This window comes from Lepisosteus oculatus, chromosome 15 (genome assembly GCF_040954835.1).
Source record: "Lepisosteus oculatus isolate fLepOcu1 chromosome 15, fLepOcu1.hap2, whole genome shotgun sequence".
Taxonomy (NCBI): Eukaryota; Metazoa; Chordata; class Actinopteri; order Semionotiformes; family Lepisosteidae; genus Lepisosteus; species Lepisosteus oculatus.
Window position 1 is genome coordinate 27,857,189 of NC_090710.1, and position 16,903 is coordinate 27,874,091.

Here is a 16,903-nt window from a genome sequence, read left to right on the forward strand (position 1 = left end):
TAAAAATAATTGTTAGTAGATTTTTTTTTCTGTTAATCATTGGCAGACAATTCTTTAACAGAATATTCACTGTCCAGTTGCCAGTAGAATGTTTAGTCCTTTTAAAAGGGGAAAATAAAATGGTAATTGTAATTTTTCCTTATTTACTGCTAAATGTAGACACTAATAATTTATTTGTCTGAAATTTTGTAAAATGTTACCAGAATAAAGTAAGAAAAATAAATTCCTTTTTTGTAGCCCAAAATTGTTTACTGTTTGATTTAGTTCTTAAGCTACTTGACATAACTGCTTTCCCTGTCTTGCAGGGCAAACTAGAACATAAATGTTAATAAAACTGTGATCATCAAAGTACAAGGCATTTTCAGAAAAGGCTAGGAGACTAGAACATGGTTGTGAAATAAATGTTCCTTCAACTTTCTAATGCCCAATTACTACAGAATATATAGTCCAGGTTTAATATGTTGTTAATTGTGAATGTTTATTAAATGTGTTCTTGGTCAGTAGTGCACTTTACAGGTTCCTATTAAAGTATGTCTGAAGAAATATTGTAGTAATTTTTTCCATTGTAAGAAAAAAAACCTCTGGAATTTAATTTTACTTTTTCTAAGGATTATTACAGCCTGATGTAAGACATCTAACAAAATAAAATACTTATTATACTGTAGCGACAAGAATACAATCAGAGTTCAGTCTAATTTTAATTTTCAATAATGCATTCTGTAGTGCAGTATACAGTTTAATAATATAACACCTTCGAATAGCAGTATACTTTGCAATCTCTTGAATTAAAATCAGCATAGCTAATATCTATGATTTGCATCTCCACTTGGTCATTCTCAGACATCTGGGAAACTTTAATATAACAGCCTGGCTGAGTGATGTTATAATAAAAGAGAATTATAGTAAGGCCAGGTTATCGCAGTTAGGAGAAGCTGATCTTGAATACAGAACGACTGTCCGAAACCCAGAGGTTTGTTGCTTAATAAACTCGTGGCAGCTTGTGATGCTTAGATGGAAGTTTGGAACTTTGGATGGTAGACAGATTGTTTTTAACTCGTAGTTTGACCTGAATCCGTCAAAGTTAGTATGAAAATTGTGCATAAACAAAGTTATAAGTGGGGACTGGCTGACTCTTAACAAGGAATTTAAGAGCTTGGCTTGTTCCAAACCACTGAATGTGGTGACTGGTAAGCCTTCCTCTGCATGTCTAGTGGTGGTTTGTTTGTCTATAGGTGAACACAGCAGAATACTTGCACTTGATCTTTAGGTCTTCTGTTTGTTTTTCATGTGCATTCACAAGGGATAATTATGCTTCCCTTTTTTAAAGATCCATTGAGTTGAAATGCAAGACTATTTATTCAGCATATGAGTTATTGTGAGAGATTATGTACTTGGCAAGTTTTACCTGCTCCATGATGTCACATTTAACTGGTCTGAAATGTTAAAAAGGGCGATCATTTGTAAGCAGCTTTGGGCTGATCTGGGATTTCCCTTTACTGTTCTTGTAAAGTGGGTTGAGACTGGGATTCAGACGTGATGCTCAATATTATGCTTTTGCAGTGATTTGGCCAAACCTGTGTTTCCAGAAATGTGGATTTGTTTAATCATTTTTGAGGTCACACAGATAGCTGGGTGAATTGGGTATTAACTGGAGATAAGATGCATGAGTTCTGCATTGTTTTCACTTATTCTTTCAGTCACAGCTCAGCACAAGGCTAATTTGACATAGTTAAGGCATATTGAACACCCTTTCCATGCTACATGATTATGGATTAGGATCCTGGATATACAGTATAAGATTGATAACAAACTATAGGATGAATATCAGGGCATCTTTTTTCCCCCCAACAAGTTCTATAACTCAGGTTACATTGTAATTTATGGTGTAATTCAGAAAGTCACTTGTCACCTCAGTTTCATCCGTTCCTTCCTTTCCAAGTTTCGTTCTGCCGCTCTGCTTTCACACGGGGAGGACGGGCACTGAGGTGTTGTTAACATCTCGGGGTTATTCAGAAAAGGAACCCATTCTGAGGGCATTGCCATTCCCTTGCCTGGCCTATGTTATTAGCTGACTTGACTGGGATTCTCCAGAGCTGAATGATTGCAGACATGCTATATTTCATTAGCCAGGGTGTCATGTGCGTCCGCTGTGATTTGTCAAGTGCCTCTGCTCTTGTACCACTTTTCCAATCCAGGCTAACTTGCATGTGGGCAAATGGCTTTAGTAAATGCTCCTTTAGGAAAGATTACCCACTCCTTACTTTCTAGTGCTGTTGGCAGAGCTATATCAGTGAACTGCTATCAGCATTTGTACTAATTAAGAAAAAAATCAATAAATATAGCAGTGTGATTCAAGAGATGTGCACACTGATGTAGAAGATAAAAAAGCATTAGCTAAAGAGTCAGAAACTGGAAGGAAAGAGAACACTAGCTTACAGTACTGTATACGTTACATGGAAAATTAATTGTCAAAGTAAAAACTTTGAAACCTGAAGCAATGCTCTCTGTGCTTTGCTCTCTGGTAGCATCTCAAAATCAGACAATTCAAGACAATTTATTTGCCTTCTGCAGCTATGCTTTCCAGTAAAACACTTGGTATGTAGCTGGACTCTCCACTATAACCAATACATCTGCTTAAAGGAGTGAATATGAAACATACAGTAGTGAATCTGGAAAAACCTTAAACCAAAACGGGTAAAGAAAGTCAACAGATGTAAAATAAACAGACTTGGCTGTTTTAGTTCTGGAATGCCCCAAATAGACACCTTTTTGATTACAGTATTTTTAGAATCTTAGGAAACCTTTGATGATTCATTTTAAATTACAGCTCAGGAGTTGCAGAATTTAAAAGTTAAGGACTGTAGTGCAAGCTAAGAAATGAGGTGCAGTTTCACCTCATTCGCTTGCACATCTGTGTATCTTGCCTTTTTGTTATTACAGTACAGAATTCCTGAGTATTTAGGTATAATCTTGGCTTGTAGAATATTTTTTGCCTTTTTTGAAAGGCTCGAAATTTCAGTTGCCTGGCAAGTAAGATCATGGCAGTAAATCAGGAAGATTAATGGCTTATTTGGCGAGTTTCTTTGCCTTTGAGATCAAGCACTGTTGATCTAAAACTTGATTTCCTTTTATTTTGAGGACTGGAAAACGCAAGACATTTCAGCATTGATTTATGCACAAGCTTCTTAACCTACATATTCATCTGGCTCTGCAACGTGTAATTTTAAATCGCTACAGTAATTTTTATTAATGATATTTCAGTTGTACATCACAGCAGCATTTGTATTCTGATAAAAAACACAAAGTTGATCGTTTATCACGTCCCCAGAGTTGTCTCTGTTTTGTCTTCCTCTTTGGAAAATGCAGTCATATTGTGACTGAACCAGTGGTGGAGCGGAACAGTAAAAACGTCTTCTGCTCTGATTTAATTGAAACTTACACCCATCTGCCAGATGCCGGTTATTAGCTCTGTACTATTCAGTGGATTGCTAGAATTAGTTTCTTGTAGCTAAAAGCAAGTAATAATGACTGGTTTTAAACTTGGAATTGGTGTTGAAATGAAGTGTCAAACATGTCCTAAACCTATTAGTATAAGAAAGATTTGATTTTAGATATTTTGTCAAATTACTGGAAATGATCATATAAATCCATTATTGGCTCTGTAATTATTCTGAATAGAATACAGAAAGCTTAAAAATGATCATTGCCTGTGTTCTTGAAAAAATAAGGGTGTAACATTGGAAAAGGATATTACACTCACATCTAGTAATCAGAGAATGATCTGATAGATAATGAGTAATTTACACTACAGTGTTTTTGTCATCAGTGCAGAAAAGAGAGAAGCTATTTCATGTGATTATGACTTTACTCTGAACTCAGGTACAGTGTGCAGGAAATTATAAAGTATTTAATACTATGGAAGCATTGGCTTCATCAGCCATTTGTGATTAAGGCCATGTCTGCGGGAACTGAGGTGTAGTTTTTGAATTCCATATGCTGTTCTGTGTAATGATCTTAAGTTCTCATTTAACTACCCCAGCTTCTGAAAAGAAGTCCCAGTGTAGGTTGACTGGAAATGGTGTGACGGGCTATATTTATAAGTGGCTATGGTACAAAATTCCTACCCTTTCCTGTGTACATCCCTTCAGTAAAGCCTAAAGACAATTGTTTTCTTCGTGAGTAACTGACATGGCCACGAACAGTTGGAGGAAGAAATGCCATGAGAAAAATCTAAAACAAAAACAGAATTTCAGGATTATTTAAGGGTCTTTACAAATATGCACAGATTTGGCAGGTCTTTCTTTCAGATCTTTTATTTCTTCAGATACACATGCATCATTATGATTCCAAAAGTCTTCCCAGAATGCCCACCTCAGGACTCTGTTTTGCACTCCTTTCAAATGTAGTGTTTTTTTAGACTATATGCAAAATGTTCTGAGTTCAGTACTGATATTGAGTTAGGCAATTGATGTTTATTGGTGAAAAATAAGTGATTTGGTTGGAAGCATTACAGTAGGGTCTCGGCTTCTGAAAATTTAACATTCAGGAATTCGCTTTTTCTTGGTTTTGTCTGGCTGATGGAAACTGGGATGGAAGAAAAGCAGAACGGGAGGAAAATGAGCTGAAGGTTAACTGCAGCTTTCAAATTGGTAGCTCAGCAGACGAGGATCCAGGGATTGAAACCCTGCGGTAGTTTGCTTGATATGCAATGAAATGCAGCATTCTGTCATTTTGGATCTCCAAAAATGACAATGGAATCGGTTATTTAAAGAACAAGCCAAAGTTTCACATTCCTGGCTCTTTTGAGGTAAGAAGGATATCTGACCATTTAAAAAGTCAGTTTTGCTCATGCCATATAATAGAAAATTCAAATGCATTCAGAAGTGTCTATTGGCATTATCTCAACATTTGCCATTTGCCTTAATTTTATGGTTTTACTTTAAATGATTGGGCTAAATTTGCTTGAATAATTAGCCTGTGAATTGAGTCTGTATTGTTTGTAATTGTATTAAGCATAGAAAAGCTACAGCACTGTAGTTTTACGTAGTCAGCATACAAGTAAATAAAAAACATGAGAGATTACAACGGACAGGGAGCCATTTGGAACCCTGCACTTTTCTGTATTACCAAAAGTCATCTGCCAGGTATGTGTTTGTCCAGACTTTATCTAAATCTTTATCTAAATTGTTGAATTTTCTAATCCTCTTGATTGGGTATCATCTGTTTACTTGACTAGTTCACTAACCATCCCAGAATCTAAATCATTGATATAAATTAGAATGAGCGTGGTCCTAATACAGGTCCTTGTGGTACACCGCTTATTAGAACATCCTATTAATTGCATTTACACCCTATCTGTACTCTGGTTTCTTTTTCTCAATTCTCAGCCAACCAATTCTCAATCCAAAACCCTTGTTTCTCTGAATTCCTACTGCCTGCAATTTGAGAAGGAATATTTTATGAGAAACTTCGTCAAAAGTCTTCTGAAAATCAACAAAACATCATCATATATTTTGTGTGCATCCCTTACTGTTGCTGTTTGTTCAAAACATGTCTGACAAGTTAAGTAGGCAAGATCTGCTTTTTCTAAATCAATGTGGAGATTTGTGTTTCTCAAGCTCACACCATGGCAATGAAGTGTAGATGCTTTCCATAGTAAATGAGACCATAATGTAGCATCAGTGGACAACACATTGAGACAAAGGGCCCTGAGAAGTTCTCAGAATCAATTTAGCTTGGAAAGTGTGTCTGAGTAGACGTAATCTTAACCTCATGAATCAGGTATCGCACAGTGAATTACTAGTATCAGGAGAATATAGTGATAATGTGCAGAACCCTTTGATAAGGCCTTTCATGTGATCCCAACCAATTTATTTTCCTGCTCTTCCCGATTGTTTTTTTACAAGCTGTTCGTTTGAGGTTTTCCTTGTGCTTTGTGTTGGCAGTGAATGGACAGCCTCGGCCCTTGGAGTCAAGTCAGGTGAAGTACCTTCGGCGGGAGCTGATAGAGCTGAGGAACAAAGTAAATCGTCTGCTGGACAGCCTGGAGCCCCCTGTTGAGCCCGGCCACACCTCCAGCCTGCCAGAGAATGGTACAGCAGCACCTGTGCACCGGCCGTCATCTGTATTAAACTCCATATATTTGAGTCTCGTAGAGTCTTGTCAAAGATTCCCACTTCACAGTTAAAGCACACAGTACATCTCACTCCTGCTAACAATTCCTAAGTGCATATAAATGGGTTTAGTGGAACAGGTGTGTTTTCCTATTGGGCTTGATATGTGCAGATGTCAACGTCGAAAATGCAAAGGTCAGTTGAAATCATAGACCATAGTAAAGAGCTGTAAGCTGTTCACCCAGTACTGAGAATTTACACGGGTGTGGTTTTCTGCCTCTTCTTTGTGGTCACCTAAGTGTTGCAGTAAACAACATTGCAGTAAAAATCCACATTGCTGGGAAATGACATCATTTTCAGGTGGGGTCATGAAATAGCTTATCCAGCTGTGAGACAAAGGATGACTACAACTCTTAACATGGGGTTTGTGTAAGATTCCATGGTTAGGTTAGAGCAAGTGTCTGGCGCTGGCTGACATAAAGGAAATTGGGATAAAAAGCTTAGTTTTCTGTCCTTATTCTGAACACGTTTTACCAGGTGGGTAGGGAATAGAAAGGTTGGAAATTCTGTTTTAGGATTTTCTGAAAGCTCTCTAGTTATGGGGTTAATTGGCAATTTTATGTTCAGAAATTCAAATTCAAAGGTGATGCACTATAGGAAAAATTTTGGTTAATATAACAGTTTACATAGGTTAAAAGATTTATTCACAGCACAATTAATGTGGAAATATGCAAAGCTGAAAGTGTTCCGTATATTTCCTTGTTTATGCTGTGTTTTTCTCTGAATGAGATGTCTTTATCCTTAAGTCACATAATCGTACATATACAGAATATTAAACAAGCATGTTAAGAAATGTATCACAAATATATTGGTCAATGAAGCTCACAAGGTGAAACAGTTCAAGTTTGTACAAAAATACGCAGCTCACTCAACACCCAGGATGGCTCTGTGACATGGACTGACTCTTGTTAGCCTCTGCAAGAAGAGGATTATTTTTTACTCACAACTTGCTAGAAATCATAAATGTCCTGCCATGAAACAGGCTAGCTGTGCTTGGTGACTTCATTTCTCTTGTAGGTGAGTGAGTGTTCTCGTTAGGTGCTACAAAACCTGTGACACCTGTGTGCTTTTGCACATACTTTGCAGCCATCTCCTGCTCAGGGGTGTCCTAAGTCTGGGCAACAACACCGGCTTAATCTGGTCCTGGTTCTGTGCAAGTTCACGAGAAAGAGATTCTCCATATAGTCTCCAGAAGAGATTATCCATTCATACATAGTGGGGGACTGCAGTAACCACCGTGCACTCATTCATGCAAAGATTGTTTTTATTAAAAAAACACAAGAAAAACAGAAGCTAATTGTGAATCATGGAATTTTCTTGGAATCTTTCTGTGAGGAGCTTTGAGTTTAAGGAAACATATGAATGTCATGAGTCATACAATATGAAAGAATCTCAAGAATATGTTCTGTGACTGAGGATGAACTAAGAAAAAAGAAACAGCTGGTTTTCTACATCAGATCACATCCTAGCACGATATATCTGAAAGAGAACGATAACCTTGCTCTTCTGAATAACTTAACACTATTGAAAAGCGATAAATACAAATTGGGCAAGACTAGTTCACCAAGGGAAGAGGACGTGTACTCAGAAGTTGAGCAATGCTGAAGAATTCAAGACTGTTTTGAGAAATGTTACTTTCAAAGAGTCCGAAGACCTGCAAACACGGATGGTTAAGTGCACCAGTGCCTGCCTGAAATCTAGAGTGGATCTAGAATGGTCATCAGCATCAAGAAAAATGTGGTCTTATCACAAGACAGTTCTATTCATGCCAGCAACCAAGAGTTACAAAATGTGTTTCATTTCCACTGTCTTGGCTGCACTGTGAACCTTGAGAAGAAGCTTGATGCATGCTGTTGGAAAGCCTCCACCGTTTTTTTGCAAGATAAAGGCACATGTCTGCAAAGCCAGGCTTTTCAGTTCCAACCACAGTTGATATTTATAGTATAGATCTTGGTCCTGGATCTTGAATGCATTATTCATCTGAGTCCTGTGTGACCTGCTTGAGATGTGCATCAAACTGTGTGTGTGTGGGCGCACCTCCTAAAGGACTAGTGTCCCATCCAGGATGCAGTCCTGCCTTCAGCCCTGTGCTCCTCAGATAGGCTGACCAGGAATAAGCAGCTTTCTGCAGTAATAATGAAGGGATACTGGGATCAGTACACGGGGGTCAGTCTGTGTACCAGATGAGTGCATTTTTCTGGTTGAGCTACTCTGCAAAATCATGCCTCATTTAGTTTGAGTTACTGTTTGTCATCACTCGTTGTTGGTTTTCTTAAATGGCTTAATCAACATTCACAATTATTGTAGCGTTGACGCCCTTCAGCACTAGGGAACATTGTTAAATTTGGTTGGTTTAAAGATCTTTCGTAGCTGCGAGGTCTTCACTGCTCAAGTCAAAATTACATAGATGTTGCTTTGTTTTTCATTGTTTGCAGATCAAAAGGGTTTTCTATTCCCAGTGATTACATGTACTGTACATATGCCATATATTAAGAGAGACTCTGCTGAAGGTTTTTTTGGGCATGTGAATTCCCAAATCGCAGTGCAATTATTGAGCTGTATGAAGATAAGTAAAAAGTTCCACATCTGGGCTACAGCTTATTGTCAGTGGAACGTCTTTAAAATTAAAGTTTTCTGAATTTAGTGGTTTACATTAGGATTCCATAACAGCAGCATAGTCCTTCAATTAGATAAATGCATTTATTACATGATGAAGTGCTATAGATTGATGCATATTGTAATCCTGCATATTAATTTTACTTAAAATCCAGAGGTTTAAGTTGGCACACCCAAACAGGTGACTGGAGATACATGACAATGTGCCAGGTATGAAGTGTAGATTAATTGAAAACAAAACCATACATTCGACTTTAATTTCACATTGGTGAAAGATGAGCTTTTAATGAAGTATGCAGAAACACATGATTCCGTAACCATAATGTGCTCACAGGATTTTTCCAGGTTGAACTAAAAAGACACAAGATTTTTTTCAACTTGAGAGCTTTCTTTGTGAGCAGCAGCAATGGAACATTTTCGCAGCTGTGTGTTTTAGCAGCCCAAAATGAGCAGTTTAACAGCACAGGAGGGAATGCATTTGCAGGGCAGAACGAGCAGATATTTTAACCAGTCTCTGCTACAAAGGATGTCTGAGCACAGTCTGTTACTCAGGCAGCTCCCCCCATTTTTCTATCCAAGTGCTTTTTAACACTTTTCATTCTGGAACGGATAAAGAAGCAATCTACTCACAACAGTGTGGAAAAGCCTGAAAACGACTGAGCTACTGAGCATAGTTTTCTTGCACAGTTGCAACAAGGTAACTATTTCGCTGGGTGACGAGGCTGAACCTGGTCAGTTTTGCAGTGGGAGATTTTGCATGGAAATCAAGTTGGCTGTTGGAAGTGGTGTTGGTGGACCAGTAAGTGGCGCTCTTTCCCCTGGATTAGAGCTTGCGGGGACATCGTGCTGTAGGACGTGCCGTGGTCTTGACTTCTTTCTCAGTAAAGAATCCATGGTGCATTTCAAAAGGGCGGGTGGCGTTAACCCTGGCTACATCCTGCTCTGGGATCGTACTTCTTAAAGTTGCCCCTTGAGTCCATTGATGGAGCAATTTTTCGCTTCCTCTCCTGACCTGCTGTGCAGTGGGCCTGCTGGCCCATTAATGGCTGCCATATGTGGGTCCTGCACTTCAGGGGTGTAAAGCACCCTTTTTGATGCAAAGCACTGCATAAATATAAGGAATTATTGTTCTTTTCTACATTTTTAGGGAGTACGTGATTAATGCCATTCAAGAAATAGGCCAAGTGACGTTTTAAGCTGATAGCCCCACAACACCCCTTTTGCAGTGTTTCTGTTGTTTAAATGGAAGAGATAACTGATCATCTGATTTCATTATGCAGGAGCTCAAAATGAAAGATTTAAGAATGCAGTGTCCTTTATATGGAAATTAAGGTTTTCAAAAATTTGGTGAAGACCATGTATATCTGCTTTCCTATTTATACGTTCTTAATTGTGCAAATACACTTCACATAAGTATGCACTTACAGTATGTTCATAAATGTGTACAACATGTACCTGTGTGTATGTTATGTCCGTTATGAATAAATACTGCTGTGATTTAATCATGTTTTTCACTGACCAAAAAACATATGTTGTCAATGTACAGATGGTGTTTATGTGGAATATACCCAGGCGGTCTTCAGATTCACAGGCAACTCTGGACTCTTTCTTTTTTTTATATGGCTGTGCCTAATTTGTTATAAAGGCTGGAGCAGGTTTTTATGCCCCTGAAAACTGCGGTAAAATTTCCAGAATGATCTCAGGTTACTCTTATTGTTTGTTACCTTGGTCCATGTAATGTCTGTCTCATTTAATGGCATGGCCAGGCAGCACTGTGGTGGTCCGTTGGCACTTATTTTATTGTTTCATTCATTTGTCCCAGGAGTAGAATATGTTTATTACCCCCCTGGAGGGAAAATTCAAGGACGTTTTTGTATTTTGAATTTAAGACTTGACAATAAACAGGAAGAACTTCAAGTGAGTTCAGCCTGATGAAAGAAAAAAACAGACAATACCAACAGCAGTAGTATCCACACAGGGATACTAACTAGCGGAGGAAAACGTTTACGGTATTTGCAGAATAAAGCCCAGTATTTTATATGCAATGCCAGAAATGCCTTTTAACAGAACATTTTTGAATTGTAGAATATAAAGTTAAAAGTGTTGACTTCACTTGAATCAGGTAAATCAAGGGATGTTGCCGTGTTCAGCCTAACAACCACTTGCGTCGTCGTCTACCTGCCTCTCACCTGCAGACTAGGAACACCTAGTTTTCAACCACGCATGGTTCAGGTGTTCTTCGGTATAAATACCCGGGCGTGACTGAGCTTAGACGCTGTAATTTTGTAATTGTAATTGTAATTTTGGTCAACTGGATGCAAGCAATAAATTGCTGCCCTGGAGTTCATCCATAGAAAGGCAACCAGGTACATTTCTCATTCCTCCTTCCCAAGGAAATGTACTCCATTGACAGACAGGAAATAAATCTTAGATACTAGGTACTGCAAGACTACTAGGGTACCTGATTCAGATACTAATAATCATTTCTATCCAGAAATAACTGGATGAGATTCCCAGATCATTTAGCTTCTAAAAACCAAATTAGAGACTGACCCAGTGGTCTCCCCTAATTTGCAGGCTGTTTTCTTACTTGGTCTTCGTTTCCTCTCCACCAGCTGTTGCTCAAGCACCCGCCTGGAGGCTGCTTCACATGGACCCGTTATTGTGCCCAGTACCCCAGTATTACCCTACTGAGTCCTGCCTTTGTAAAAGGCTTTACCCAAAGCAGCTCTGAGAATAATGAGAAACAGGTTTCAAACCAATAAAAGTCCTTTGCAAGAAAAAAAAACATGTTTAAAATGCCTGGCTACAGTAAAACCCCACATAATGACATGTCAAGTTTTAGCTCCTTTTGCTTATTTTATAAAACATTTTAAGTGGAAATTAGTTTAAACTTGCTACAGTACGTTGCATGGGCAAAATTCCTCTGTAAGGCTATTCCACTGCATTATTTCAATCATTTAGAAATAATGCACAGCAGTCAGTCAGTGTAGGCTGTAAATGAGCTGTGCAGATGGCATAACTTCATTTCAGTAAGCCTGGTATTTCTTGTTTTGCCAATCGCATTGTTATATCAGGAAATGAATTTAAATGCCTGTCTCAACTGTTTTACCTTTTAGTACCATGTTGTGCGTCTGTTGTCCCAAACATGGATACAGTCCTTACCAGCCGCCTTGCTCTAGGCTGTTGCCACTAAACCTTTTATTCACATGTGGCAATCTGTTTGGAATAAGTGAAATTGTGTGTAATTAATTCCCTAATGTTGATGCAACGGAAATGAAGAAATATCCAAGAAGGGTCATACATATTCTTGTATAGTTTTTAGTTTTATAGGTCCACAGTATTTACCTGGATACGCTTGTGCATCTGTAAAATACACTTTCGGTAGTCTTCCATTCTGGAAAAGAGGTCGTTTTGCGAGATGCTGCATTGAAGTGACTTGCACTTAGGGAGACGTTAGCAGATCTGTCGAGACTCTTGTTAACTGTTCGAGTAGACAGTACCGTGGGAAGTTTGGGGGTCAGCCTCTTATCATGAGGTGAGTGAGCCCACAACCTCCCTCACGGACACCGGTGGGCTTAGCTGTTTGCGGTTGACCGATCTTGATGTCCCTGTGTCCTTCATGCTAATTTCAGAGGCGGTAGATGGCAGAGAGGGGAAGCAGGTGGCTCCTGACTCCACAGGCAAGCAGCCCATCCCCGTCAGTGCTGCCAGCATGTCGGCCTTTGACCCCCTGAAGAACCAGGATGAAATGAGCAAGAACGTCATGTCCTCCTTCGGACTGTCAGAGGACCAGGCCTCAGGTAGAAGCCGCTGCTTGACCTTTTTTACGCATCTTCAGACGAATCATGCAAACTTTATTTTATGCAGAGTTGTTTGAGTAAAATACTGTTGAGAACGGGTTCAGAAAAGAACTTACAAGCTTGGAGCAGTGACTTCGTATTCACCCATTTTGTTGGTTCAAATGGTCTCTTTTTGAAAGAGCTTTACCAACTAACATCCACAACACAACTTAATTCGTATATTTATGAAAACTATTTAATGTGTCTTTTTAATTTGATGAGAGTAGCCTAAAACCCTCCTATAATTTGGTTGAATGGTGATTCGTTTTTAAGCATAAGGATGTTTGAATACAGTCCAATCTTGACATTAAACAAAAGATCCAAAACAGTTGTGTAATAAAATGGACCCATTTCACAAGGATTGTTTATGTGTGCGTTGTTGAGAGTTGTTTCCCCCATTTTGTTGGATTTCATTTTCACAGCTCAGTGAAGAGGAAAAAAAGCTGGTAACAAGTAAGAGGGACGGGAGAGTTCTTGTTTTAACACTAAAAATATATTTTTATTCTGGATTTCAAAATGACACAATGGAGCTGCAAACAAAATGAGGCAATTGGGACCGTCTAGCTTGCTGGTAGCTCGGTGCTCTGTGGATCCCCTCCAGCCAGTTCTTGAAAGGAGCCAGGGTATCAGATTCAAGAAACATGGCTGGGTATCATGAAAAGGTTCTATAAATGTCTGAAAAGACTCTTGGAGCATGTTACCAGAAAAGCGATTTTGGGCAAACAAACTTACAGGTATGGGTTTTTATCTGTTTGAAACTGTAAAGGACTTCACATGACGTCTTCTGCAAATTGGGAAACTGGTTCAAGTCAGACGTTTGCCTTGAAATAACCCAGTATCTGGGGATGTTAGATCTCAAGTATATTTATAAACCTTTGGTACTGAGCTCTTGCATGCTAGTTTCCTTTCATTACCCACATGGATTCACTTTTCTTCTCTCTCTTGTCTCTCCAGTTGGAAATTGCCATGACATCTTTTTTATAGAAAGAAAGCATACACTTGACAACGTTGCAGTTGCCAGCAGTACTCTTCTTTCGGAATTTGTAAACATTTTGCCAGTTCCACTCACACGTTTGCTTGTTAAAAACCTGCTTGACTGATAAAACTGTATTCTATTAAGATCTGCTATTTTTTTATGGAGTACCACAGAAATAAGAAAAAAGTTGATTTTTTAAATTATTTTTATAAGACAATTAGTTGGTACAAATTGCACCTTAAAAGTGGATTACAAACAGTTGTTAAAGTAACAGACAAATGTCTGACATAATATAATAACCATGCAATTAATCATTAGCAACGGTCACTTAATTTCTGGCTGTCTTCATGATCTCTACATGTGTTATGGGCAATAAAGTATTTATATATGGTTTTGCAGTCCCTATACTGAAGTGTTACTGAGACTGTTCCTTTGCAACTTAGGCATAGATAAATTGCATAGTTCAGTTATTGTATATACAAATCTGAAAAAGGCAGCAGTACCATTTTTAGTAATGTTGAATGCTGTAGGACGAGACTCGGTGCAGAAGCGATCTGAAGCTTTTTCCTGAGAAGAGAGGCGAAAAGGTTCTGCCAGCTCTCTGTTAGAGGAGCGCTGTTATCATCATGATGAAGCCCGGCGAGGGCTTGGCGAGGCTTGGCAGGTGGTGGTGGTCTGGACTGTGTAACTCACCCCTGTGGTCTCCATTCTCCAGGCCCCCCCAGCGCGCCAGTGGAGGAGCGATCGGGGACTCCGGACAGCATCGCCTCCTCTTCCTCTGCTGCCCACCAGCCTGGACACCCCCCTCCGCAGCAGAACCAGTATGGAGGAGTACAGCCTTCGCCTGCCACCATGGACGGTCAGCACCCTTGTCTGTATTGGTTCGCCGCATTACTCACGTTCAGAGCTTGACCAAAAAACCCACACAGAGTTGGACTCTGGGTAATGCTTCAGGCATTGTGAGTCTTCGTTACTAAGGCTTACAAAAGGGTTGTTTTTTTGTTCACCAACATTTTAAAAGAATTTAATATTATATAAGTAGGTGCCAGTCCCACTGCTCTGCATTATTAACTTACACATATGTTTTAATGTCATTACATTTAATTAAAAATCACAATGCCACTTGACAAGATTTTGACAGAGTACACAACAGCAGGGTAGAAAGCTGCGCTGTCGCAGTTTGAAATATTTCAGAAAGGTCAGACGAAACTCTGAAGTGTTAAGGAAAGTGCTGCATTTTTGTATGTCTGTGAATTTAATGATAAATTATTGAATCATTTCAGAAATCATTTTAAAAGAAAGTCTCTGCAGAGCTTTAATACATATTTTATTTCTTCTTAAGTTTCCATTTTTATGTAATTCAAAGTTCAGTCCAGACAGGCCTTTCTTGTGCATTGTTCACATAGTGTAGTCTACTTCAGTGATCTCTATCTCTTTCCATTAAAATGCAATTACTGACTAAATTTCCATTCAGTTTTCAGCACCACAATAAGCCCGCGTTTTGCTTCCATCTGTCATGTAATGGAAAAATGTTTCATAGTCTGTTTGGCTGAGTGTTTTATCCTTCCCATTATTAAGCTACATGGTGTGTGAGGAGTTATTTTGTCTCTACCTCATTCTTCGATTTTTCCACCGGAAAATGGTTGCTCTGAAGCAACCACCCTTTCCTTCGGACGAGAATAAGGTGATGAAACAGTTAGTTTCTACTGTACAGTATTTTGGGACCTTTTTTAAGAATGATGTTGTTTTTCTGTAATGGGTCAGAGCTTGCAGACCTTAGTGGAACACAAGTATCGGATCCAATTTAGTGTTCCTGCACTGCAATAACTGTCTTAAGATTTTTTTTTTAATTTCCAGATAATTGCGCGCAGCTGCTGTTGTTGAGGAGTAGTGCTGAGCTTTGGGGTTTGTAGTGCTGAGCTTTGGGGTTTGATGCAGGGTTTTCATGCACTCTACCGTATCTTGTAACCACTCCATATTCTATTAAATTGGCAGATCAGACCCTTTTGAGATCAATACCAGTTGGCACAGGGTGTTTTTTTATAATTGAGGCTGTCCTAAGACTGTAGCAGTTATCACTACTGTGCTGTGTTTGCACCTTTGTCTTTGCAAACTTTAAGCAGTTTGTTGCTGCAAGATTGTCCCACAGCCTTAGTGCCATACATTTCTTGTGCTCCCATGTAGAACATCTGTGTGGAGTGGGATTTATCCAGAAGAATGACTTGTTTTCCAGTGATGTGAACAGTTTTGACAATGAGTAGATGTCGTGTTTATGCTCAGATGTCGTGTTTATTTGCACACTGAGAGAAATGTTTTGTGTTTTGCTGTTTCAGGCTTCATAGAAGAAAATGTATTGAGAAACATTTCAAAACCCATTATGAGCTACATTCCCTTTTTGCACTCAGATATATTTGTATAGTATATTCAATGTGAAGACAAATGAAATTGAATGCAGTAATAATGTAACATTTAACACCTACACTCAAACTTATTTTATGATTTGCTTTTTTGTAGTTGTATAATTTGAAGGCTTATTTCATTAAACACAAACTTCTTTTAAAAAAGTAACCTTTGAAACCAGTACAAAACAGATTGAGATATTATTTAACTGCTGAGGTTAAATTCAGACTTATCACACCATACAATCCTCTAGTATGAAATTATCTCCTAATTAAATGATAGTGTCTTAATTATTTGAAATATTGCACAGGAAAGGATTACGAACAGAGGCCTTTGCCCTTGTAATTGTATTCTTGATATTTGAAGCATACCATAGTTTGAAGATCCAGTAATTCTGTCAATATTATGTAATAATATTGAAGACTAATGTTTAAAAAACCTGTAATTTGTCTACAACCGAAGAATGAAGTTTGGTCACTTATCTGTTCTACAGATTCCAGAAAAATGTCCGTTTTGATAGGGCTTTTAAATATAAGCTTGGCTTCAAATATGGATTCTTTCACCAAAAAGCCCAAATATTGCAAAAGATCTCCAAGTGAGGAAGAAAAAAAAGAAATTTGTGACATCCGTGTCTTGTGCTGGCAGTTTAATGAGGTAATAATGCCCCCCCTACTGGAATGAATCACGCTGATTCACCAAACACCTGTAATTCAAGTAAATGCATCCTTTAATTATAAACAATTTGGTTTGCTTTTCACTCAATGATTGCTCAGCTTTTGCTAGGTTAGGTTTGTATGACAAAGAATGACACAAAGTATGACGTATAAACTGTTATTTTCCATAAAATATTGTTAGTTCTGTTTTTTTGTAGAGCATTATGACCGTGTTAAAAAATA

The 16,903-nt window shown here is 38.5% G+C and overlaps 1 protein-coding gene across 4 annotated transcripts in view; it reads left to right on the top strand.

The window, feature by feature from the left end:
• The window catches only part of tfg (trafficking from ER to golgi regulator), a 63,857-nt gene that overhangs the window by 25,611 nt on the left and 21,343 nt on the right, over positions 1-16,903 (top strand). For all 4 annotated transcript variants that reach the window (XM_069178865.1, XM_069178866.1, XM_069178864.1 and 1 more), the window contains exons 4-6: positions 5,946-6,092; positions 12,425-12,592; positions 14,323-14,466. In XM_069178865.1, coding sequence (XP_069034966.1) covers positions 5,946-6,092; positions 12,425-12,592; positions 14,323-14,466 — 459 coding nt within the window. The remainder of the gene's footprint in view (positions 1-5,945; positions 6,093-12,424; positions 12,593-14,322; positions 14,467-16,903) is intronic.